Source organism: Pteropus medius, unplaced genomic scaffold (assembly GCF_902729225.1).
Source record: "Pteropus medius unplaced genomic scaffold, Ma_sr-lr_union100, whole genome shotgun sequence".
NCBI lineage: Eukaryota > Metazoa > Chordata > Mammalia > Chiroptera > Pteropodidae > Pteropus > Pteropus medius.
Window position 1 is genome coordinate 15309272 of NW_024340699.1, and position 23610 is coordinate 15332881.

Sequence of the window (23610 nt, forward strand, 5' to 3'; positions counted from 1 at the left end):
CTCTGTCCAACACTCGGGCCGCCCCACCCCGGCCTCTCCCCGAGCCGTGGGATTGCAGTCCTCGGGCAGCTTTCCGGGGAGTCCCCCACCCTAGGTCACTCATGCTTTATGTGGCAAATGTCAGCTTGCCCTCGGCTTGATGTGGTAGCACACTAACTTCCACCTGCCTCTTCACGGAGGGCGCCGTTGGAGAAGCAGCTGCGGACTCAGTGGGGCCTGTGGGTCCCGCGTGCGTGCCGGAACGGTGTGGCCCCAGGCCAGCAGAGCCCTGGTCGCCAGCGCCCAGGCCCCAGGAACCCGTCGGCAGGGGCCACGGCGGTCAGCTGCATGGGCCGTGCTGGCGGTCTGCCCTCCAGACATCACTTAGGGAGTCTGCACGGTAGACAAGCACTCGGTAAAAGTTACTGTGACGGTCACCGCACGACACTGACCAGCCCTGTCGCGCTCGCATCTGCCCTGGACGTTGGCGTGAGTCCAGCAACTTACTTCTGTCAGTCACGTGCCGTGGGGCCTGCGTGGGTCAGGGTCAGCCCTGCCCAGGTCGGAGCTGAGCCTGCCCTTCCGGGGTCAGAAGTGGCAGCTTGACCCCCAGACCCCCGTGCCCAGCCCAGGGGCTTGGGCGTCCTGTGAACCTGTGCTTTTTCAAACTCCAATCTCCTGCTGTTGGGCGAGGGACGGCTCCTCACCTGACTGGGCAGGAAGTCCCTTCTGTTCTGTGTGCCGCTGTCTGTCCCCGTGAATCAGATCTTCCTTGGGCCCTGCTTCGTTTTGTCTGTGTTACCTTGCTAGCCACTGCTGGCATCTGTCCTTGGGATCTAGATTTCATTACGGTGGTTGTTAACAGCATCCTGAGCTAAGTCCCTCCAAAGGAAATGACGATGGCGGTGGTGATTATTCTCGGTGTTTTTATTACTGTATTTACCCATTACCCTGAAAGATTAAGCTTTTTCACAGCGATCCCCTTCCCTCTGAGGCTAAGCCCTTTCTAACGTCAGAACTTCTCCCTGCAAGGAAGTGGTCGTACTTAAGGCGTCTGTTGATCGGGGGAAGATGTAACACTGGAAGGCTGCTCTACATGCGGTATTACGCTCTTAAAGATTCGCCTCTTGTTAACCATAGAAGCACCTGGCACTCTGAGGCCTGTGCGCGTACGTGAAGCTGTGCGTCGGCTTCGGCAGCCCCTCCGCAGCTCCGATTTGCTTGCTGCGGTGAGTCCGGCTGCCTCTCCCTTTGAACTTTCTTGTAACCAGGCTTTTCCGTTATCTCTGACATATGGAAAGATGGTTTTAAAAGGGACTTCTAGACCTATTATGCAACTCAGTTGTTTTCTAATAAAGCATGGGCCAGTATTAAGTTATAAACCTTAATAACGATTCCTCATGTTAGATTTCCAGCAAAAAATAAAGCGAAATGACTAATGCTTGGTTTGTGTACTGTTTGATCAGCTTTGGTACAAGGCTAATTCAGTTGTTCTGATACAATCTCTATGCCTTCAGGTGTCCCTGCAGCCTGAGAGGTAGAAAGAAAAGATTGTCCCCTGGTGTAGCAGATGGCCAACCTAAGACCCAGGCATGTGTCCCATCAGCAAGTGGATCACGTACTGTGTGCGGGTCCCTGGGAATATGGGAGCAAGCAAAACAGGCGAGGATCTGCCCGCACAGGCCTGGCGTTCCATTGGGGGGGAGGGGTAGCTGAGCGACGCGCAGGCCAGCTAGCCAGCCAGCCCTCTGCCAGAGGGAGAACAAGCAGGGGCCACGGAGTGGGGGAAACCGTCATTTCGGCCACATGGCCAAGGGAAGACCTTGCCGAGAGGCTGGCGTGTGAGGAAGGACTCAGCAGAATCGGGGCGGGGAGTCATGTGGCTGAGGGGTTTGAGGCATCAGGACGCAGCAGCGCAGAGGCCCCCAGGCAGAAGCGAGGAGGCCGTGTGACTGCAGGGGCACAGGCAGGGGAGACGAGGTCAGAGGCGACAGGGCTGGTCACGCTAGGCCTTCTCAGAGGGAGACCAAGGCGGTTTTGGACAGAGGAGCCCTGTGGGCTGGCTGGCAGAGTGGACGGAAGGGGACAGGTGCAGACATGAGGAGACCAGTCAGAACACGTGCAGCAGTCCGGATGGGACAGTGGTGGCTGGGCGATCGCTGGCCAGCAGCACCCTGTTACTCCCCTCTCCCTGCAGGCCCGTGGGGGTGAGGTCTGGTCCCAGCCAGCCCCCCGCACCCCCGGAACGCTGGCCTGCCAGTGCCTCCTGCAGGCAGCCACAGCCCCGGGGGCAAGCTGGTCTCTTGGGGCCTGCCTCGGTGACTCGCAGAGGGCACCGAAGTGAGTTCCGCAAAGGCACGAGGGTGGCAGAGCCCGTGCTCCGTGTGGAGCTATGGCCACGTCTTGTCCACTTTGAGCACAAAGCAGGAAGTGGGGTGTGAGTGACAGACTCAGAAAACACGCTGACGCCGAGAGCACGTCCCTGCTCTTCGCCATGCGAATAGGCGTAAAGACTCCCACGCTGCCCGCAGCCGTCCCGGTCTGTCCGGCACACCGGTGCTGAACAGCCTCATGGCATAGCGGCCGGGGCCGGGGCGGCGGGGCGAGCCGCAGGGCGAGCAGCTGGCAGGTGCTCTGACCCGGAGTCGGCAGCGCACGCTGAGCAGAAATGGCTCGGGCTCAGGGTCTCCGCTGCGCCCGAGCCTCTGTGCCGGAGACTCGACTGGAAATGCGCGTGCGCCCTGGACGGAGTTCACAGACGCGTCCGGGCGCCGCCCCGGGGTCCGCAGGGTGGCGGGGGCGGGAGGCGTGAGGACGGCGAGCGGGCGGCGTTGTCCCGGTGTCCCTCTCGCAGCAGCTCCGAGCCACGCCGTTGCGGGGGTCCCCGTTCCCAGACGGGGCTGGGTTATCACGCTGCCCCCGCTGCAGACTCCGGCACAGAAGCCTGGGGACTCCGGCCGCCAGTTGTCAGTCTTGAGGCCCTGATCCGAAATGGTTCACCGGACGTGTTGAGTGAGCCTCGTTCTCTTCGCGGAGGCGAGAGACTTTGGAAATTCAAACACGCTGGGGAAATTCGAGTGGTTTTTTTTTTTTATTAGTGGCTACTTTGTTATTTTAGTTATTTTTATTTATCATTCATTTCATTAATTTATTTAGTTTATTATTTATTAGTGTTCGTTATTAATAGGACAGGAAAAAATACATACAGACTTTGAAGTATAGAAGCCAAACGTCTATTAATTTCCTGTTTTTCTAACTGGGTTGTCAGTAGCGTGCACATATACTAAATTTGCTTCATTTTCAGTTGCTAGTTATGGGAATTTCTCCCGACGCTATGGTTTGAGGATATGACTGGTTAAATATATCATCAGGGGGCAATTTCAGTGAAGCAGACAGGCCAATTTAAAAAACAGCTTGGGACAAATGAAAGGAAAATGAAAACTTGCCGAGTATAAACGTGTGAATTGGTACAGCCTTTCTGGAGAGCAGTTAGGGATTTTATCAAAAGCCTCAGACGTGTGTACGTTTTGACCCAGAAGGTCAATCCAGCTTCTCGGAGTTTGTCCCGGGGGCCCCTGGCCTTGGTCCCAGGCCACGCCCTCAGCACAGCGGCCAGCCTGGGTGTCACGTCCCCGTGCCTCACAGTGATCACACAGCTCGCAGTCCTGAAACACTTAGTGACACGGGGAATGTTGACGATGTATTGGTAGAGATGTTTCTAAAGATTTCTAAAATACACAGAGCTTCTGTAAAGAACGAGACATAACATTCTACAATGTTAACTCAAGTTATTTGTAGGTCGTGATAGTTTTGAGGATTTAATTTTCTTTCCTACACATTTCTATGTTTCTTCTATTTTCTACACTAAGATTATTTTTGTCATTGGAAAGAAACATTTCCTTCTAAGACACGTTCCCACACCACGGTGCTGACCCACAGAAGTGTAATGAGGCCACACGTGCACTTCGCCCACGTCGAGGGCAAGATTATGTTTGATAATGACGCAGGACATCCAAAGTGTTATCAACATAACCAACATAAAATGATATAAGGGTAGTCACATTTTTCACACTCTCTGAAACGCGGTCATATCTCCAACACTTCTCAGCCCGGCTGGCCACGCTTCCGCCACTCGGTGGCGACGGGTGGCCGGGGGCCTCTCTGGGACAGAACAGTGTGTGTCCTCTTTGCTGCTAAGGTGGCGTATGTGAGTTAAGGTTTCTGACTGTTCGTCAAGTAAGATCTGAACTCATTAAATTTCCTCTAATTTAGCCAGGCATCCAGCATACACCATTACTTCTAGACTTAATCACTGTTTTTTAATAAAGTGTTCTAGAGACTACCACAAATGTCGGTCTTCAACGTCCACTCAGACCAGGTCCTGGCCCCCGTGGCAGCCCTCAGCTGTATGAGAAGCAGGCCGCAGACAGGACAGCTTCCCCCTCCGGCCTCTGCGTGGCTCCTGTATCTCCCCGGACACACCCACAGGTGACGAGTATAGGTTTAGAAAAACAGCACGAGCTTTAGAGTCACTGAGTCGCACTCAGTGGCCTCGTGACTGAGCTCGTTTTCTCATCCGCAGCTGGCACGAGACTGTTCCCCTCACTGTGTCACAGACATGGAGTGAGCTGATGGGTGTTAGCACTTAGCACAGCACTGTTCACACGGCACGCACTCCGACAGGTGAGACCGTGTCACCGGCACAGCCCTGAAACAGCCTCGCGGTCTCCAGGGAGCGTGACTTCCATGCTCATCTGCGTCTGCTCGTCTGATGCCTGGGTCAGAATTTAAAGGCTTTGTGGAAAGGTCGCATTTTTGTGACCTGTGAGCCTTTGTTCACCACCACGTGCCGAGGCCCAGGCGTGATCGAGTTGGAAGCAGTGGCATCTACGGAGGACGGCTTCTCAGAGGCACCCCAGGAACTGCACACCCCTGATCTCCAGACAGGTCAGCGCAGGCCTCTCAAGCGGAGCCACCTGCGGGCCTCCTCGGTGTCTCCAGGCCAGCAGTGCGTCCTAACGTGTGGCTCCCGGGCCCCACTGCACCGTTCAGGTGACCCTGACCGTGGCCGAGACCGTGTTTCCTCAGAACAGTCTAGTGACGGTGTCCCCAGAGGACAATGATGTCACAGAGTTCGCACACGTCCTCACACAGTGTCTTTCCACTCCGTTGTCAGTTCTTCCTAAAATTCAGCTCCTTGCTAGTTGGACTCATGACACTCAGACCAGGTCTGTGAGGTGGGAGGGTCGGGGCACGAGAAGGGGCGGCCTGCGGCAGCCTCTGTGGGAGTCGGGCCCAGGGGCAGCACCGCTGCCATGGAACCCCGTGTGTGTGTGTGTGTGTGTGTGTGTGTGTGTGCGCGCGTGCGTGTGTGTGTGCACGCGCATATGTGCATAGTCATCCAAGTGGACAGATACCTATTTTAACTGCAGCAGATTCTATGAAACACTTACCTTTGCCATTTCTAGTTTGTTCAGATATTTACTATTCGATTTCACTGTTTAAACGCTCGCTCAATCGCGTCACAGTGTGGGGCCTGACTTGAATTTTGAAAACACTGAATTAGCACATTAAACTCTGTTTCCTGTTTGTAGTGCGTATGGGATCGTTTTCCCCCTGGAATAATATGTAGTGCTCCCAAGTTCCTTTACTGTTTTCTGTGGGTAACGGGAAGGCTTCCCTTCGCCTCATGCTGGTCGTAACGTTTAGTCGGCGCAGGTGGCAGGCTTACCTTACCGCCTGAGCCCCGGAGACGCACGAGGAGACGCTGGCCCACGCGTGGCACCGTCTGCGGTCTGCTGGCTCCTGGGTCCTGGAGCTCGGCCTGGACTTTCCCATCCTGGTCGAGAGATCTGAGGAATTCTGAACCGATGTTGGAGCCCTTTTCAACGTGTGGACAGCCAGCCTTGTCTAGGCAGCCGAGAGAGCTCGTGACAGCGGCCGCTTCCGCCACGCGCCTCCTACGCCGGGTTTTTCCTGCAGTTTCATCTATTTCCTGAAAATTTTGCCTTGCATTTCCCGTTGTCCCGGTAAATTTAACTTGCCATAAACTTACCCGGATCTCCCCCCTCCCGGCCCAGCCCCCCATCCGGACTCACTGTCCCACAACGGGGCACTGGTCCCTTGAGTTTGGATCTCATCTTCTCTCTGTCACCTCCTCGTGTGACAGCCTTGGTCGCCTTCGACCGCCCTCCCCACCTGCACTGGCTCTTCCCACGCAGCCGCCCGTCCCGCCGTCGAGTCCGGAGACAGCGCCTTGTCCCGCTCCTTCCCAGGCCCTCGGGGTGTCGCTGTCTCTTACTGAATACCTTCCAGGACTTCTTAGCTCACCATGGCCTGGCCTCAACCTGCTCCTCTCACCCACGGTGACGTTTCTGACTGGCCCACGACGCGCTCCCCGCCGCCGCTCCCGTCATGGTGTCTGTCTCTGGCCTACACAGCGGACGCCCTGTTCCGTTTCTGTGATTTCACTGCGAGCTCCCGGCACAGGCGCCACATTTACTCCGTTTTTGGTTTTTCCCATTAGCTGGCACTTCTCTCTGCACGAGGCAAGGCCTCCGTCTAGGACACTTTCCTAGAGAAGTGACCGCGAGGAATGGCCTGCTCCGTTAAACAACACATTGTCCCCAGAAGCTCACGGGGAAGCCGGGTGGGGGCAGGGCCGTCCAGTTTTCTGTCGTAACACACTGGCGCCCGATGACCGTTCCGCTCGCTGCTCTCCTTCTCTCTCCCTCCGGCCTCCGACCTGGAAGGTGTCCTCCGCTTCAGGTTCCGCGACAGACCAGAAGGAGCATCTGCCTTTGCTGCCAGGCTGACCAACCTCAATGCGCCCCGTTTGCATTTCTGGCACATTTCTTATTTGGACGGTGGCCAGAGGCAAACAACTCAGCCAAGTGAGTTTAAAAACAAAAAGCAGAGCTTTCGAAGCACATAGGCTGTTATCTAATTGGGCGGATATGCAAAACTTAAAATCATCTTAACGTAGCTTTCATTCTATAGAAAAAGCTGATTTGATCTACTGACATTTTGTATCTTAGGTTTAGTATTTATTGTGGGAAGATTTTAGTAAGGAATGACTAATCTAAAAAGATTTGGTTCGATTAGGGGCTAAACTAACAAAATGTATTTTGAAATGAGATAACGGATTTGCAGTTTTTGGTCTCCATCCAGTAAAACCTAAAACCCCCCAAATCTTCGCCTCCAGCAGACTGCGAATCTTTCCTTCGACTAGAAGTTTAAATTGCTGGATTTATAAGTTGTCTTAAAAATGTGTTCTTTGAACAGTTTAAAGTGTTACATAGTGTTGAGATGAAGTCATCAAACTGCTTAAGACTTTTAACTCTTTATATTTGGGTGACTGAATAAATACGTGGCTAGTGAAAAAATTAACGCTTAATAACACTGTTACCGGAAGAAGGGCTTTCCCTATAGCCATTAACGAGACCTGTGTACACTGTCTTCGTTCTGCCTTAATTTCTCTTTCTTTTGAGCATGTATGGATTTTAGGATTTAATTGAGTTTTGTGTTTTAGGAAATTGGTCTTTTATTGGAAAAGGATAGGGACAAGATTTATTATTTCTTTTATTCTACTGTGCCTGCTATATTTGTATCTCACTTTTAAGACATTAGCAACTCTAGATAACGATGGTGACAAATGTAACTATCAGCTCTGCAGGAACACAGTAAATATTACATATTCAAAGACCTTAGGCTTTCTCTAAAAGGGAAGAAGACTCTTAAACAGGTGTCATAAAGGAGAAACCTCCTGAGACTTTAGTTTTGGGTATTTGGAACAAAGTTGGCATAGCGGTTTTTTGACTAGAATAATTTAAAAGGGCAAAAGGGAGACATCTTTTTTCCCGATGCCTTTTTCCTCCAAACACGGTGAATGAGATGCAGAAAAACAAGACCGCAGCTGACTGGTGTAATTCAGTTCACCGGTTCCCTAGAATTTTAAAGAGAGGCGCTTCGTGACGTTGGGTGTCTCCGTGTTGGGGGAAGTTAATTTGGACCGGTCCCACTTCACCTGGGTGGCAGCGTGCAGCGGGGACACAGGCAGCTTTGGACAGACCGGTTCTTTTGAGCCAAAGCTCTGTCACCCAGAAACTGGGGAAGGCCAGCTTTGTGCATATGGGAAGCTGTCTTGGTGAGCGGCCACTCAGGCTTCCTAGTCCACTTTGGGTCCCTGCCTGTGTCACTGACAGACAAAAGTGAACGTCCCTGGGGAGTAGAGGCTCAGTTTAACCTGTGAATGAGGTGTGTTCCTGGTGGCACTGGACTTTTTAATGTGTAAAAAGAGCCCTGAGAAGCTTATCTTGTATGTCAGACCAGATTTGCGTATTTGAGTTGTGTGGGCGGGGCCGTCGCGAGTGGCAGGCTGGTCGCTTACCTGAAGGGACAGGTGGGGGCCGCAAGAAGGCTTTCTCCGATCCGCACCAAGGTTTCCTTGGTCAGAAACCTCCCCAGAGAGATCTCCGCCTTCCCTGTGCTCATATACTTTTCGTCGTGCATAATGTGGAGAAGATGAAATATCTTTCTCTTCTCGGGTTTTTGAACCTTTGCATATTGCCCTTCTGGGCAGATGGGAGTTTGTCACGATGTCATCAGAGAAAGTGGGGAGATGGGAAGACTGGGAGGAGAGAATGGGGGGCAGAGAGGAAGGAGAGCTGAGGGTTTGCCGTATTTCCCTTCTGGATGGTTCCTGACCCGCCGTTGCCACTGGTCGAAGTTAGCCGGCACTTCAAGAGCTTCCGGCCTGGGTTCCGCCCCCCTCCTCCTGCTGGCTCTTCCTTGGCCTTGAGCGGCCTTGTTTTCCACACCACGTTGTTGGGACGGACGTCGCCACGAGCGCTAGTCTGGAGAGATCGCAACTACTGTCTTAGGCCACCATCACCATCCATCCGCGCAGGGGTTCGAGGCAGAAACGGAGTCATGGGCGGCAGACTGGTGCTGCAGCAGAGAGGTGGCCGAGGCGGAGCTGTTCCCCGCTCTGCCCCGGGCGTTGGAGGGGAGACTCTTCAGGACGCTGCCAACTGAGAACCGTTGAGTTGTCCACTGTCGACAGGGAAATTGCATGTCGTGCGACTTATGGTCCAATGAATCTGTTATTTATCTTAAGGAAGTGCCAAGTGGGCCGTGACATGCTGCTGCTGTCTGTGCTGGGGGCCGTCGTCTGGGTCCCGCCGTCTGGGTCCCGCCAGCCCACGAGGCTTTTCAGATAGGCCCCCACTGTTCTCTGCTTACCCCAGAGAGTATGCAGCGTGTTCCCCAGACTCAGAAACACCCTTAGGTGCTGCTGTTCGGCTCATTTCGTAGCGCTCTCCTGAGAAGGATGCCGTAGCCCTCCTTGCCGCCAGGGAGGCCGTTGTCACCTACAGCCAGCTCAGTGTGGGCTGTTTCTCCAGCCCCTGACGCTTGTTTATGAGGTAGGAAAAGGGCAGAAAACGCTCACTTTATTTTTAACAGCAAGGAAATAAGCCAAAGGATGAAGACTTGTCTGTCATCACAGACAGTGGTGCCCGAGATCTAGACCACGGCCCCCGGCCCCGTGCCAGTGGGTGGCCACCTGTCTCGTGTCACGTTGCGGTCTCCTGTCCCCTGACGGCTGACCGCCTGTGTTTGTGTCTCCCCCACCCCGTTCTCACCGAAACACGTGGCTGCGTCCCAGGATCAGGGAGCTGCCAGGTCGTCATCCTGGTGGTTTAGGACATCGTCTCACCGACGGGTTCGTTTCCAGCGTTCGTTCTGCTGGTTTCTTGCCACTTCTTCCTCGTTTAATTGTGTCCTATCGAGACCTTTCCAGGTGCTCGACAGCCGAGGGCCAGCCTGTCGCGTGGTGGGTGCGCACGCGTCTCGATCCGGTCGTGTGCCTAGGAGCTCAGGCATCCAGGCCTGGCCGAACAACCAGGGAACGAATCGGGCAGCGGCTTTGGTGGCCGTGGCTTCCCGCTGGACGCCAAGCAGCCGTACCGAGGTTCTCTGTCGCGGGTCCGTCTCAGGCTCACAATCAAACCCTTTTTGTCCCTTCCGTTTCCCAGGGCTCCAAGGTCCTCGTCGATGCACGGGACAAGCTCGGTATTCCCTGGCAGTATTCCGAGAACGAAAAGCACGGGATGCTCCTCATGGCCTTCGAGAACAGCCCGGGGCTGCCCGTGGAGCCGGCCACCTTCCAGCTGTACGTCCCCGCCCTCAGCGCCCTGTGGAGGGACTCGGGCATCAGAGAAGCCTTCAGCCGGAGGAGCGAGTTTCAGCTGGTGAGTGAGCCGCGGGGCCGTGTTTTAAATCCACGACAGAAACACACAACAGTGGCAAATTACACTATCTAAATGGTTGGAGAGGGAGCAAAGTTAACCCCCTCGGGCTGGGTGTTCGTTCAGGAGCGTGGGGAATTCTTAAAATAGTGAAGATCAGTGTAGGTCAGGGAGCTCGGTGTTTTTAGGTCTTGTTCACGGTGGGGAATTCATGCCTCCTTGAGGCAGCTTTCCAGCCTGGCCAGACAGGGGTGATTTAGGTCAGCGCCCTGGAGGCCGGGCTGGGCCCTTCAGCGCGTTCCCTTCAGACCCTTTCACCTTAAGGTCTGGACGTTTCAAAAAGCCTGGTCGTTTTTGTCGTTCAGATCATTTAGAATGTGAGTCTACACACAAGAAGTTCGGGGTGCTGCCCCGGGGAGCCGGGCAGGCTCACACAGGCCGCGCACCCCGCAGCGTGCTTCCATGGGCAGGTGGCAGAAGTGGCCACACGCCTGGCTTAGGCAGTGAAGGGTCCCGCTCGGCCCAGCCGTGACGGTCCTGGGGCAGAGGGCGGGTGGGAGCTCTAGTGGGCCTTGGACGGCTTGTCTGCGCTCGGCCATCTCCAGTGTGGCTTCCCCGGTGGCCGGGACCCGGCGGCCACGGGACAAGACCTCAGCCGTGCGCACAGCAGCGTGAGCAAGGTGGGGCCGGGCCTGGCGGCCAGGGGCGCTGTGCAGGGTCGGTGAGGCCTGGCAGACCCTCCATGCCGTGCCCCCGCGAGGCTGTGCTGAGGGTGACGACAGCACTTCCTGCGGCCACGCCACCAGCTGAAGATCACCTGTGCGCTGAGGGGCCACTGGGGTTCAAAGCACCAAAGTAATGGCTGCGGCTTGCAATCCTTCCAGAAATCACTGGCGGTCGTGTGCAAGGTGGACTGGGCACCAGCCGGACGGTGGTTCTGTTGGGGGTCCAGTTAAGAGACTGTCAGGACCTGAGCCTGCAGAAGCGGTTTTGGTGCTTGACCTCACGTCTCATGATCCACCCCTACTGGTCTTTGGCACAGCTCCTTGCTGTTATCCCTCTGTCACCATCATCGTCACGCTTCCCTCCAGACGTGCCATGTGAGCGGGCCGGGGGGTCAGCGGGTGCAGAACCGGCTGGATCGGTGGGGCCCGTCTTTGCCTTCCAGGATGTTCTCTGGGAATGGCGGTCGAGCCGTTGCATTTAACGGCGCGGCTGCCCTGGCGAGGGGTAGCGTCCCTTGCCCAGAGGGTTGACAGCTGTCCTAGGAGCGCGCCCCCGGTTAGAGCCCTCGCCCGGCCACAGCTGCCCGGCTCTGGGTCCAGCACGTGCTCGCTCTGCTGTCGGGGGCCCCCAGCGAGTGGGGGCGCTGCACGCACAGGGCCCGGGGCCTCTTTTCCTCCGATGCTCTTGCTTCACACTTCTGGGATGTTTAAAAACGTTCACTGACTTGTGAATCGTTTGTACGCCCCTTTGATTTTGCTTTCGGTGGCAGGGCACGGTGCTTTCTGGAAAACGGCCTTATTTCTCTGGGCTTTGGGAGGTGGGGGTGGAGGCCCAGTTCAGAGGGGTCTGCGGGTGTCGGTGGCACAGTGCCGCTTCCTTTCCGGAAGTCCGAGTGGCTCTGCTGTTAGAGGTGCCGCCTCCTGCCGCGCTCGGAGCACTCGGGAGTCTGCGGCATTAGCAGAGACGCCAGCAGGGGTGGGGTGGAGGGCTGTGTGCGGGCGCTGCCCCCTGACAACCAGGGCAGAGTGAAGCTTTGAAGGGAAACCTTCCTGCGGCTCCGTGAGTCACATGCCGGCTGTAAGTGGTCACCAGCCGGCTCCCGGCATGGAGGCCACGCGTGCTGGGACGCCCGTGGCTTCGGAATCCGGGTTCATCGCATCGCTCCAGGCCCAAGCTGTGTCACCAGCAGTTTCCAGTCATCTCGTCCCCTCCCCCACCCTGGCGGATGTGGGCTTGTAGCGGCTGTGGAAGCGCGGTTTAGTCCTCAGGCTCGGGACGCTGCCGGTAAAGCGCCGGCACAGAGCAGCGCCCCAGACTCTCCATCGCGTTCCTGGAACGCACGTGGCTCGTGCCGTGTGGCAGTTACGTCTGCTTAGAAAAGAAAGGACCAGTCGCTTTTCCAAAAGTCTCGACACCACGCCTTAGCGTTCCTTTGGAAGTTTGCCTGTGCTCTTGCTGGTGTGATTTTAATTGAGTTTCAAAATAGTTTCCGGGAGCTTTCTTAGTAAGAGGGCGGAATGGAAGGAGGTGGTTTGTAGAGACACCAACCTTTGTAACTTTTTTTGAGGCCATAGGAAACAAAGTGACTTACACCGAAGCTCAGTTTTATGCGTTTTCTGTGCCTGGCGCCGTGGCCTTCTGGGAAAGGCGTCTGCTCTGTAAGGGCCTGGCAGTTACTCCCGGCCACGCCGGGAACAGTTGCACGGTAGCTGGTTGATGGGGAATAAGGCCTAAAGTGGCGAATGACAGCTCATGTCCCCGGGCCGTGTCAGTGGTGTGAGGGGTTCCAGGGTGTCCTGGAAGGCTGTTACTAGTCTGTCATCTCTGCCCGCCTGGTTTCCCCGGGCCACTTGGCGTTAGTTGTAAGCCTTTGGTCTAAGCCTCCTTTGCTCTGCTCTCGAGATACTTTATAGATCCGACTTAAAAATGCTGCCACCCCAGGTTTTAGGGCAGAGGAAGACAGGAGAACCCCAGAAGCTGTGAGGAGGGCGGTGCTTCGGCGCTGATGCTTCTTGTGCAGTTTGGGACATTTCAAAGACTCTCCTTAGAACCACCGGCGGGTCCCCTGCTGTCCGAGGCAGTCGGCGAGTGTTCCTGGGTGTCCGCACCGCCACTGCGGGGTTTGCTGGCATGTGATGGAAAGCCCAGCACAGCGGTGACTTCTTTTCCCTCGTGTAAGAAGTTCCAGAATAGCCAGGTCAGGGTGATGGCGGTCCCCGCGCAGACCCTTGCCAGTGGCCTGTCGTGTGGCTCCTCTACTCAGGCTTGGTGCTGGCTGCGTCCCAGACGGGGGGAGGGGTGGAAGGAGAGTCCACCCGCTTCCTTTTAGGGCGACTTCCTGCAGGCACCATCCAGCAGTCCTGGTGAGTCCCTTCGGCTGGAACATGGTCACATGGCCACACCTACAGGGAGGCTGCCGGGATCCCTTTGGGACCTTCCGCTGGATGACGGGGCGGGGAGGCGGGTGCTAGGTGGGAGGGCGGAGCCGGCTGTCAGGCGTTCCCACCCCCTCGGGAGCGGAGACGCCCCAGCAGCAGAGGCGCAGGCACCTGGGGCCACGCCTCCCGTCTTCCTGCCTTTAACTTTTATATGGAATTTATTCATTCAGCAAATATTCATGGAGCGGCCGCCATGTGTCAGGCGCTCTTGGAAGTCCTGGAGAAATAGCAGCACACAAACACAAAACAAATCTGTGCCTGCACGGAGCTGGCTTTGTGACAGCAGGAGGCAGACAGTGAATAAAGTGACAGGAGTGTGCGCGTGTGTGCGTGTGCACGCGAGTTCATGTCTGAGGGAAAATCAGGCAGGGGCTCGGGTAGACACCGTGGACAGCGGGAGCCTGGGCAGCGGGGAGGGTGGCCGCAGACGGTTTCTTCAGCAGGTTCCTGGGTCTCCCCACGTTTGTCCCCCTTCTCCCGTGGTGACCGAGTCAAGAGTACACCACAGAGCCAGGCTGTGTTTTCTGCTCTCTGGTCAGGTGTAGCCATGGGACAAGGTTCGGAGTCTTGCTCTTCAAATGACTGGACATGTCCACTCCAGCCTGTGTCCTTTCCCAGGGTGACCAGCATCTGGAACGTGTGCGGTCAGCACAAACCCACGTGTGGCAGCAGCGTGCAGAGCATGGCAGAGGCGCCCCCAGCCCACACCGTTTGAGCCCCTGTGTGTGGCTCTAGCCCTGTGTGATGCAGCTTCCCCGAGTGGCATCTGAGCCAGCTCTGAAGTGGGTGAGAGCAGGCTTTGTAGGTGTCCGGGCGCGTGAGGGCAGCGTCTGGCCCGCGGAGTAGCATGTGCAAAGGGCCTGTGGCGAGAGTGAGCTTCGTGGTCCAGAGCACAGCAAGGAGGCCTCCGTGAGACTGAGCCAGGGTGCAGCGGGGCCAGAGGCGACAGCTTTCCAGAGCAGAGGGCTCTGCGGGGCCGGTGAGAGGCCACGGGGCAGATGTGGGCTTTGGCAGAGGGGTAACATGGCTCGATTTATGTTTTCATAAGGTCGCTTTGGCAGCTGCATCCTGGATTACAGGCTTTCGCGGTGATCTGGGTGACAGATGATGGTGGCTCGAGTCAGCGTGATGCTGACGAGAAGTGCGCAGGTCTGTGCGTCTTAGAACTGGAGAGACACTTGGAGGCGTCTGGTCTCATGTCCGGTCTCACGCCCCTCCAGCCTCAGGGTGCCCTTGGCATCAGCCCCGGGGCCGATTCGGGGCCCAGTGTTTTATCTCGTGGTTTAGAATCGGGACACTGGTGGCGAGTCCCTTTTGCTTTGCAAGTGGCTCCCCAGCAGTTCCTGTGTGCCAGCACCAGCGGGGTGTGAAGCGTATAGGACATCTCTGTGCCCACGGCCTCAGCCATGCCCGTGCGTCTAGTGTCTTCTCGGGGTGCTCTCTCCTGGGGACTCGTTTCAGACCACCTGGCCATCTGCAGGATCAGTCACTTCCATTACCGCCAAGAGCAAAGGTCGTGAGCAGAGGGCAAGGTCGTAGCAGCTGAGGGGCACCCTGGTTACAGCTTCAGCCCCATTCTGTGCTGCTCAGGGACCAGCTGAGCTCTCAAGTTTCAACCACTATTTAATCGGGGTTTAATCAGTGGAAACGGAAGTCAGCAAGTAGTTCCCATTTGTACTCGACACAGCTGCTGCTGTGTCGGAGAGGACCTCCGTTCCCTCGGCCCCCCATTTCCTCGGTCCCCCATTCCCTCGGTCCCCCATTCCTTCAGCCTCCCATTTCCTCAGCCCCTTTTCCCTCGGAACCCCATTCCCTCAGCACCCTCATCCTCTCAGCCCACTCCAGCCTGATCAGTAAAATTTCCGTGACTATTGGTTCTTTTCCTATGTTGATTACCATTTTCGTTTATTCTCTTGTGAGTTGCTGTCAACATCCTGTGCTTCTGTTTTTCTGTTGGGAACAAGCTTCTCTCCATTCGTGCTCGTCTGTCACCAGGTGCTCATTTTTTCTAATACTTTTTTAAAACACTTTTTGTTTTGAAGTAATCGTAGATGCACAGAATGTTGCAAACATAGCACAGAAAGGTCCCTTGCATCCTTCACCCAGTTTTCCCCAGTGGTCACATCCTCTGTGACTACGGTACCGTATGGAGCCACGGGATTGGTGTTGGTATAATGCATGTGGCTGTCACGTTATCACATGGGATGACCGGTGGGACCAGCACTGCTGTCCGGACTCAGACCCGCTCTGTCACCACAGAGGTCCCCTCTGCTGCCCCTTCGCTGTCCCCTCCCCTTCTTCCACTGTCCCGCGTCCCTGGCAGCCACTAATTTGTTCTCCATCTCTAAAGCCTTATCATTTGGCAATACTGTCTAAATGGAATCGCTTAGCGTGTGACCTTTTGAGGTCGACGTTTGTCGGTCATCGTAATGCCTTTGAGACCCACCAGGCTGGCGCGTGTACCGACGGTGTCCTTTTATTTCTGCGTCGTAGTCCATGGAATGGGGGTATCACCCTGTTTCATCTAACCATGTATGTAGCTAGATATACCTACATGGACATGTACGTATGCACATACATGTATACAAAGAACACATCATTTTTATCTTATAGGATAGGTCAGAAATGTCAGAAGTCGGTAATTTCTGGAGAAAATCGAGTCTTTCAGAGGGTAGAGGATCGGAGCTCCCCCTCGTGGTCGGGGTTCGGTGCTGTGTACGAGTGAGCTTTCAGCCTTTCAGACTGCACTGACTTTCCTAGCGTGACCACAGGGGATCCTCAGCCGTCGGGAAGCCCACTGGTAAAGCAGGAGACACTGGAGAGGTCCTCCAGCCAAATCCCCCTGTTCGATGCTGAGACAGTTTTCCCAAAGTGACAGTTACTGAATGGCCGGCCTAGCCAAGACTAGAAGGCAAGGAACTTAGTCGGCGAAGGCTCGTCTGGGTCCCGACCCCAGCTCTGGAGGGGTTGGCACCCCTGGTTTTCCTCTGAGGTGGCTCCTTCTTGCCCGCAGACACAGAAGCAGGAAGCTGAGGCATTTGCTTTTCTTGGATCCTGTACTGGTGAGAAACTCGTGTGTTCCTGCTCGTGACCTTGGCCTTTCCTCTTAGGTTCATTAGTCATGAATAGTTACTACATACTTACAGACCCCTGAACATCTACTCCTCTAGAAAAATAGTGAATATGCATTTTAACATAGACCCTCCTGCCATAAAGCTTTGCGGCTGGAGGGTTTGTAAGTCAGTGACATGATGGCCTAAGGTGGAAAAGTGATATATTTTATAGTAGAATTAATAATGGGATATTTTACATGATAACAAGGGCCAGAACCACTAAAGGGAAAGAAGAATGGATTTGACTGAGTAAACGTTTTTAGCTTTTGTCTGGCAAAAGTCAGCAGAAAGAACATTAAGAAGGTGAGTGACAGACTGGGGGGGACACGCAACATGTAACCAAGGTGTTTTTAATGTTAAGAGAGGGTGTTACACCGTCGCAGCCTGCATGAGAGAGCACTTTGGCGTGGAGGACGGAGAACTCGTCCCAGTAGGGAGCTGAGTGGAAGAAGGAATAAGGTCACCCACCTTGCAGCACATCATGGAAATGCAAATTAAAGCCACTGGGAGGCAGCTTTTGCCGGTTAGATGGGGTTAGATGGTGATGGTACAAAGACCGACGCCTTGGCTGACGGGGTGGGGGGAGCAGGCGCTGTCACACATGGCAGGAGTGTAAAGTGACTCCGTCTCTCAGTTTATGTCAGATCCTCTGGCAGTGATTCATTTTCCAAGGAATTGATCCTAAAGCAATAATTGTAGGATTTCCAGCTTCTAGTTACAGTGTAATTATCCAGAGACTCATGCTGAAAACAATTTTAAATGCTAGATAAAATGTTAAAAATATTTACGAAAGCACCTAAACGCTGACAAGGTCCTAAAGACTCCCCAGGCCGAAGCCGAGGGAGAGCCAGCTTCGGGGGGTGAGCAGAGCCTGAGTCGCTGCGTTTCCAAGACAGTCGCAGATCCAGACCACAACCCTGAGCTCCCGTTTTTGACAGACTCTTCAGGGTCTCAAAAGGAGGGAGGAATTTAAGATCGCTGGAACTGAGGAATCTGATAGAAAGTCCCTCTGCAACGAGATGGGACCTCAGAGTGCGAGGAAGAGCCAGAAATGAACCCACAGCAGGGGCAGAGTAGAGAGAGAGAGATGCCCGGCCACGCCCGGGCCCGTGAGGGGAAGGCCCGGGAGGACACACCTGTGGGCCAGCTCCCCTGGGGACTTGTCACCAGGTTCACAAGAGCAGTCCAAGAACCCAGTGCTGCAAGTTTATTCTAAGTGACACCAAACAGGTCGTGTGCCCAAGTGTCCGGTAGAAGCAAATAGAAATCCTCTGGAAAAGACACTTTGACCCTGAGCCTCGGGGATTCCCCACAAATGACGCGGTGTCACAGAGATTGCCGAAGTCACAAGGAAACAAGGCACAGAGCCTAGAATCAGAACAGCAGACGGCAGAAACAGACCCACCGTCTTCAGCTATCGGACTATCAGACACAGATTTTTAAACACTATACTTATTGTGTTTCAAGAAATAAAAGAAAGTATTTTCAGGGAAAATGGGAAACTATTTAAAAGTGATACAATATATTTTAAAAGAACAAACTAGAATCAAAAAACCCCAAAGTCCAAAATTTAAAACTCAGCGAATACTTGAGGCAGTTGTTTGAACGCAAAAAAAAAAAGAGAGTATTAATGAACTGGAAGTTTTGGAAGAAAGTATTAAAAATGTAGAACAGAGACAAAAACGGAGAAAATGTGGAAGAGGCTGAGAGATAGAGCAGATGGAGAGAGAAGACCTCGGTGCATTTAAGCAGGAGAAAGATAGAGATGGGTAGAGACAATATTCGAAGAGCTAGTGGCCGATGAGACACATCAAGTCACAGAGCCAGGAATCTCAATTAATTCCAATCCAGATTAATAAAAAAGAACCTATCACTAGACATATCATAGTGAAACCGCAGAAAAGCAGACAGCAAAGTCAGAAAAAGGTAGAGACGAACTTTCAAGGACCGACGGTTTGTTTTCTTCCCAGACGCTCCAGAAGCCAGACAGAGTGACTTTGTCTGTGAGAGAGCACGTGTCTGGGATTCTGCAAAGCCGCAGGTGGTGTGGACACGTTCTCAGGAAGAGCCGGCCATCAGCAAACCCTGCCTGGGCAGTCGCTCGGGCGACGGTTCAAGCAAGAGGGAGGTGATGCCAGCTGGCGAGTTTGAAACTGAAGGGAAACGAGGACTAATTTATCACTTTGCCTTTTGTTGGTCGCGCCGCTGGCGTCAGATCTAAGAATTCACTGCCGAATGCAAGGTCAGGAGGAGTCGCCCCTGTGTCCTCTTACGTTCGGATGGTTCTCTCATATTTGGTTGTTGATCTACTTTGAGTTAATTTTGGGGTGTGGAGCGAAGTTGGGGTCCAGCGTCATCCTTCTGCGTGGGGACTTCAGCGGCTCCGGCCCCATCTTTGGCCATCTTTTCTTTCCCCGTTGAGTGGTCTCGGTTCTTGTGCACGTTTGAGTTTATTTCTAGTCTCAGTTCTGTTCAGTTAGTCTGTGTATCTGGCTTATGCCAATGACACATCCTTTTGATTTCTGTAGCTTTGTAGTAAGTTTTGAATCAGAAAGTGTGAGTCCCCGGCTTTGTTTTACTTTTCTCAGTGTGGTTTTGATTTGCGTTCCTCCGAGGATTAATGAAGTCGAGCTACTTTCGCAGAAGAATGAAGTGGGAGGGACTTGTTCTTCTCAGAGGTCAGCGAACCGCTGGCTGCAGGCTAACTTTCATGTGGCTGGGTTTTGTTTGGACCCCCGGCAAAGAATGCTTTTTACTTTGTTAAGGCTTAGAAAAAAGAGTATGCAGTAAAGACTGTATGTGGGTCGCAAAGCCTAAAATATCTACCAGCTGGACCTTTACAGAAAGCTTGTAATCCCTTCTCTGATAAATCAGTATTAAGATTTATTTTTTAAAAACCTCGATAGCCAATTCCGTGGCGATATCGGTACAGAATTAGATACGTAAATGGGCGGAACCACATAGGGAGCGATGAAATTGGACCCCTGTGTGAACACGCCCAACTTCACATGGACCAGAGACTTAAATACGAGAAGCGAAACGGTATCATTTAGGAGGCGATGCGGAAAGAAACGCCACAGTCCCGGCGTAGGGAAGAATTTAAGTCCTTGAACGCGCAGCTGCAAAAGGAAAAGCTTAATAATTTGACCACCATTAAGTTAGGAACGTCTGTTCATCCAGAGACACCGCCGGTGGGGACGGGGGGACACATTTGCCATCTGTAACTCAGGAAGGAAAAGCATCCGAATATTTACGGAACTTCCGCAGATTCGCAAGGAGGCAGTTCAATAGAAAAATGGATTAAAGGCTCGAACAGCCATTACTGATTGGAGGAAACTATTTTATTACATGCTCGCCAGATTTGCAAAAATTAAAGTATTTGGCAGTTGCCGGAGTTGCCCAGGACTGGGAGGACCAGGGGCCGCCCCGCCCCGGCGCTGTTGGCCGTGCCCGGTGGCTCACCCAGCCGGAGCCACGGCCTTGTGGCAGAAGCTCCGCTCCTGGGCGCACACAGGCTCACAGGTGAGTGCTCGGAGACCACCCAGGTGTGCCTGGAGAGAAAAACGGGTAAATAGGCTTTTTATCGCCGATGTTGAGATGGAAAGGAGCAAAGGACAGTCTCCTCGACAACGCCGCCACGCGGGACCGAAGCCGGCAGGCGCGGAAGCACGCAGACAGTGCGCCGTCCTCACGCGAGGCTGCCCGCCGCGGGGTTGCTTTCAAATTCAGCCACGCCGCTGAGGAACGCGTACGTGCGTGTGACAGAAACAAGGAAGGGTCAGGAAGCGTCACCACTGTCAGGGTGATGGCACTTCGCGAAGTCTGAGCGTTTTACGAAGGCACTTGTGGGGTGCTGGCGTGGTCCACGCCGCAGCCTCGGTGGTGGCTGCTTTATCAAGTCCAGTTGCACGTTTATAGTCTGCACATGTCTCTTTTATTATGCTGTGATTTACAATAATAAGAATTTGAAAGAGAAAATAGTTAGATGAATTTGCAAAAATGATTTGTGCAGAATGTCGTGTATTGCATATAAAAGCAAAAACAAAGAGGAGATAACCTCAACGCCTTCCAGCGGGTGTGGGTCGAGGACATGAGCACCCCGGCCACGAGGCAGGCCGTGTCACAGGGGCTGGACAGGAGCTCTGTGTTGGCACGCAGAGAAGTCCCCGGGCGTGGCGTGGGAACAGGTTCAGAAGCAGAGCGAACACAGACACGGGAGAATCCTGCTTCTGCCGAGGAAGAGAAAGCATGCGCACACACATGCAGATGCGTGTGTAAGTGCAGAATGAAAACCTAGAGTGGATGTGTCCACCGAATTACCTCGGTTGTTAAGTGTCTGTTTTTGTATTATAATGTTTATCATTGCAAATACTTAATTTTAAAATCTTTTGCTCGTTTTCAACTGTGGTGGGAGCGCATGGTTCGTATTCCCATGGGGTCGTGGGGTCCGGGAGGACCAGGCCGAGGGCGGGGTGCGGTGCCCCGTGTCGGACACGCAGCTCGGGCCCCAGCGGCGCTGCTGGGACCTGTTCTGCTGAGGCTCGGATCTCAGCCCCGAAGCGCTGTTTGAGTCAGAGGGCCTCAGGTGGGCTGTGGTCCCTGGCAGCCGGCGTTTCGTGTCATTCTGGGCCTTTTAACATCCTCAGAGCTCGTTTCTGAGTTGGTCCTTCCCAGGCAGCACAGTGGGATGTCTCAGACAGCTCGTGCTTCAAGCCAGAGGTGACTTCCTTGGGGGTCTGGCCGAGGAGGTCGGTGCGTGCAGTCACGGGTGCCTCTGAGGGGCCCGTGACCCCCCGCCCCCTTCTCCTCCTTGGCCGCGCTTCGCGGGGTCTAGTCCAGGCTCTGCCGTCATCGTCGGCCTCCTCTCCTTCCGTCTCTCCCCTTCTGTTCTCTTTCGTGATTCTCGTCTTTCGAATACTCGGTCCTTTCGCTTCTCTTACAGGATACCTTCCTCCAGCCAGTTCTCGTCCCTGGCGGTGCGGCCAATGAGCGGGTAGCATAGTGCGGGCCGCCCGGGCGATGGAGCATGACCGGCCTCAACGAGGAAGGCATTTGACGCGTGCTCCAGCACGGATGGGCCTGGAGGACATTTATGAAATAAGCCAGTCACCAAAAGACAAATGCTTTATGATCCCACCGTAGAGGCAGGTGAGGTAGATCCATAGAGGCGGGAAGGAGAGTAGTGTTTATGAGGGGAGTTGTTGTCTAACAGATACAGAGTTTCAGACTCTCGAGGTGGAAAAACTCTGGCGATCCGCTTCACAGCCGTTTGACTACACTGAGCGCTGCTAAACTGTACACTTAAAAATGGTCAGGATGGTAAGTTTTAGGCAATGTGAGTGCTAATGTGCAACAGAGCTTGCAGAGTGTATCGTCGTGAAAAAAAGCTGGATACAGAACTCCCGTTCCGTTACTGCAGACGATCTTCACCTTTAAGTAAATATTTGAGTCACAGAATTCAGAAGTGAGTTGTCGAGTTTAGCGAAGACTCACCGTTCCCTGCCCACTCTCCCATTCAACAAAATCTCGTACTGACTCTTGCCATCATCCTGGCAAAATTGATGTTATGTTCCCCCTTAAATTTTAATAAAAGTGATTATAAGTGTCAGGAGTTAACATCTTGGAAAGCTGGTTGGGGTTCTTGGGGACCGAGGTCCTGAGGTGGCGCCTGGCGTCCTCTGAGGACAGGTGTCCGTTCTCTCCGTGGCAGGTCACTGGTCTCACTGTAGGAAGCGCAGCGGGCCCGCCTCCGTGCACCGAGCCCCGCAACGGCGTGTTACGGAGAAAGGCGGCCTCACGCCCCCGAGGCCCTTCATCCACCGGACGGGGACGGGGCCAGAGCTGGGATCGGCCTCTGCTGCCTCAGGGGCCCTGGGCACCTGCCCTGAGAACCGGAGAGGGTGTGTGGGCACTGCGCCGGCGCCCGCTCCCAGCCCCGCTCCCAGCCCCGCTCCCAGCCGTGGCCGGCACCACCGGCCCCTGGCTCGGCTCCCTCCAGTGTCCAGAGAAACAGGAAACTGAGGCACAGTCCGTCGCAGCCCCAGCTCAGAAGACAGACCTTGGCTTCGCTTAAAATGGCCGAGGGGCGCTGGTCTAGAAACGGTGTTGGTTTCTTTCCCCCAAATAAGAGTATGAGAGTTGAGGTCTTATAGAATTTTTGAATTTTCTAAAGTAATGATTTTAGCAAAACATTTGAGTCGAGAACTTCTTTAGCATTGAGTCAAATAGAAGTGTGGCTGTGGATCCCTCAACCACGGTAGAGAGAATAATTCGCTCGTATGTCAGAAACCAGTGGAGCCTGCCGTCCGGGCGCCGAGAGCGCGGGGCGGACTGAGGCGGAGGCCGGCCGCGGCGCGACAGTAGCAGACGCCAGCCGGAAAGCCGGGGTTGGGACGGCACGGAGGACGCGGGTGGGCGCACACATGGCCGCCGTGCGGGCTCTCGGCCGTGATCCGGTCCGCAAGTCCCAGAAGCGTCAGGCGCGCATCGCAGTGACCGCAAACCGGAGGGGACGCGTGCAGCGGCCTCGGGAGGGTCCAGAGTTTGTACGCAGACGCGGCCCCCGCAGCTGCCTGGGGCGCGGGCCGACCCGGCGTGGCACGGGGAGTCCCTAAAGCAGCCCTTCTGCAGAGGGACCCGGTCGTGCTGCCGGCCAGGGGCGTCCCTCAGACTGGGCCGGGCCCTCAGCGGCTGACTGAAGTTCTGCTGACCACCTCCCCGGTCACGTTCGCAAGCACAGAACGTCTCCAGTTTGTCGTCGTCGTTGTCGTTTCGGGGTCATTTCAAGCTGAGGGGAGCTGTGCGGTGCTGTGAGAACTCGTCTGCCTGCCGGACGCTCGTGTGCGTGACCGTTCGTTCTCCCGACCTCTCTCGGGCTCCATCTCTGTCATACGACGTTTCCTGAAAATTTGTTGAATTTTTGCTATTTCTCTAACTCAAAGTTATAAGTCACAGACATCCTAACACGTTTCCAGTCAGGTGCCAGAAAGTTTTGATACGTTATAAAGGGAATTGTTTCCCCCCGTTTTTTTACAAGGGCGCATTGGAAAGAGCTTTTTTCCTGCTTTTTGTGACGGGTAGACTTAGTCCGACGCGAGAAAGGAT

General features: G+C 54.5%; 1 protein-coding gene across 2 annotated transcripts in view; it reads left to right on the plus strand.

Annotated features, from left to right (window-relative positions):
• GNA12 (G protein subunit alpha 12) overlaps positions 1 to 23610 on the plus strand; it is a 66912-nt gene that overhangs the window by 24148 nt on the left and 19154 nt on the right. The window contains exon 2 of one of the 2 annotated variants that reach the window (XM_039878944.1): positions 10017 to 10232. The exons of the other annotated variant lie outside the window; for it this stretch is intronic. Within the exon in view, the coding sequence (XP_039734878.1) occupies positions 10017 to 10232 (216 nt within the window). The remainder of the gene's footprint in view (positions 1 to 10016; positions 10233 to 23610) is intronic. 2 annotated transcript variants of the gene reach the window in all.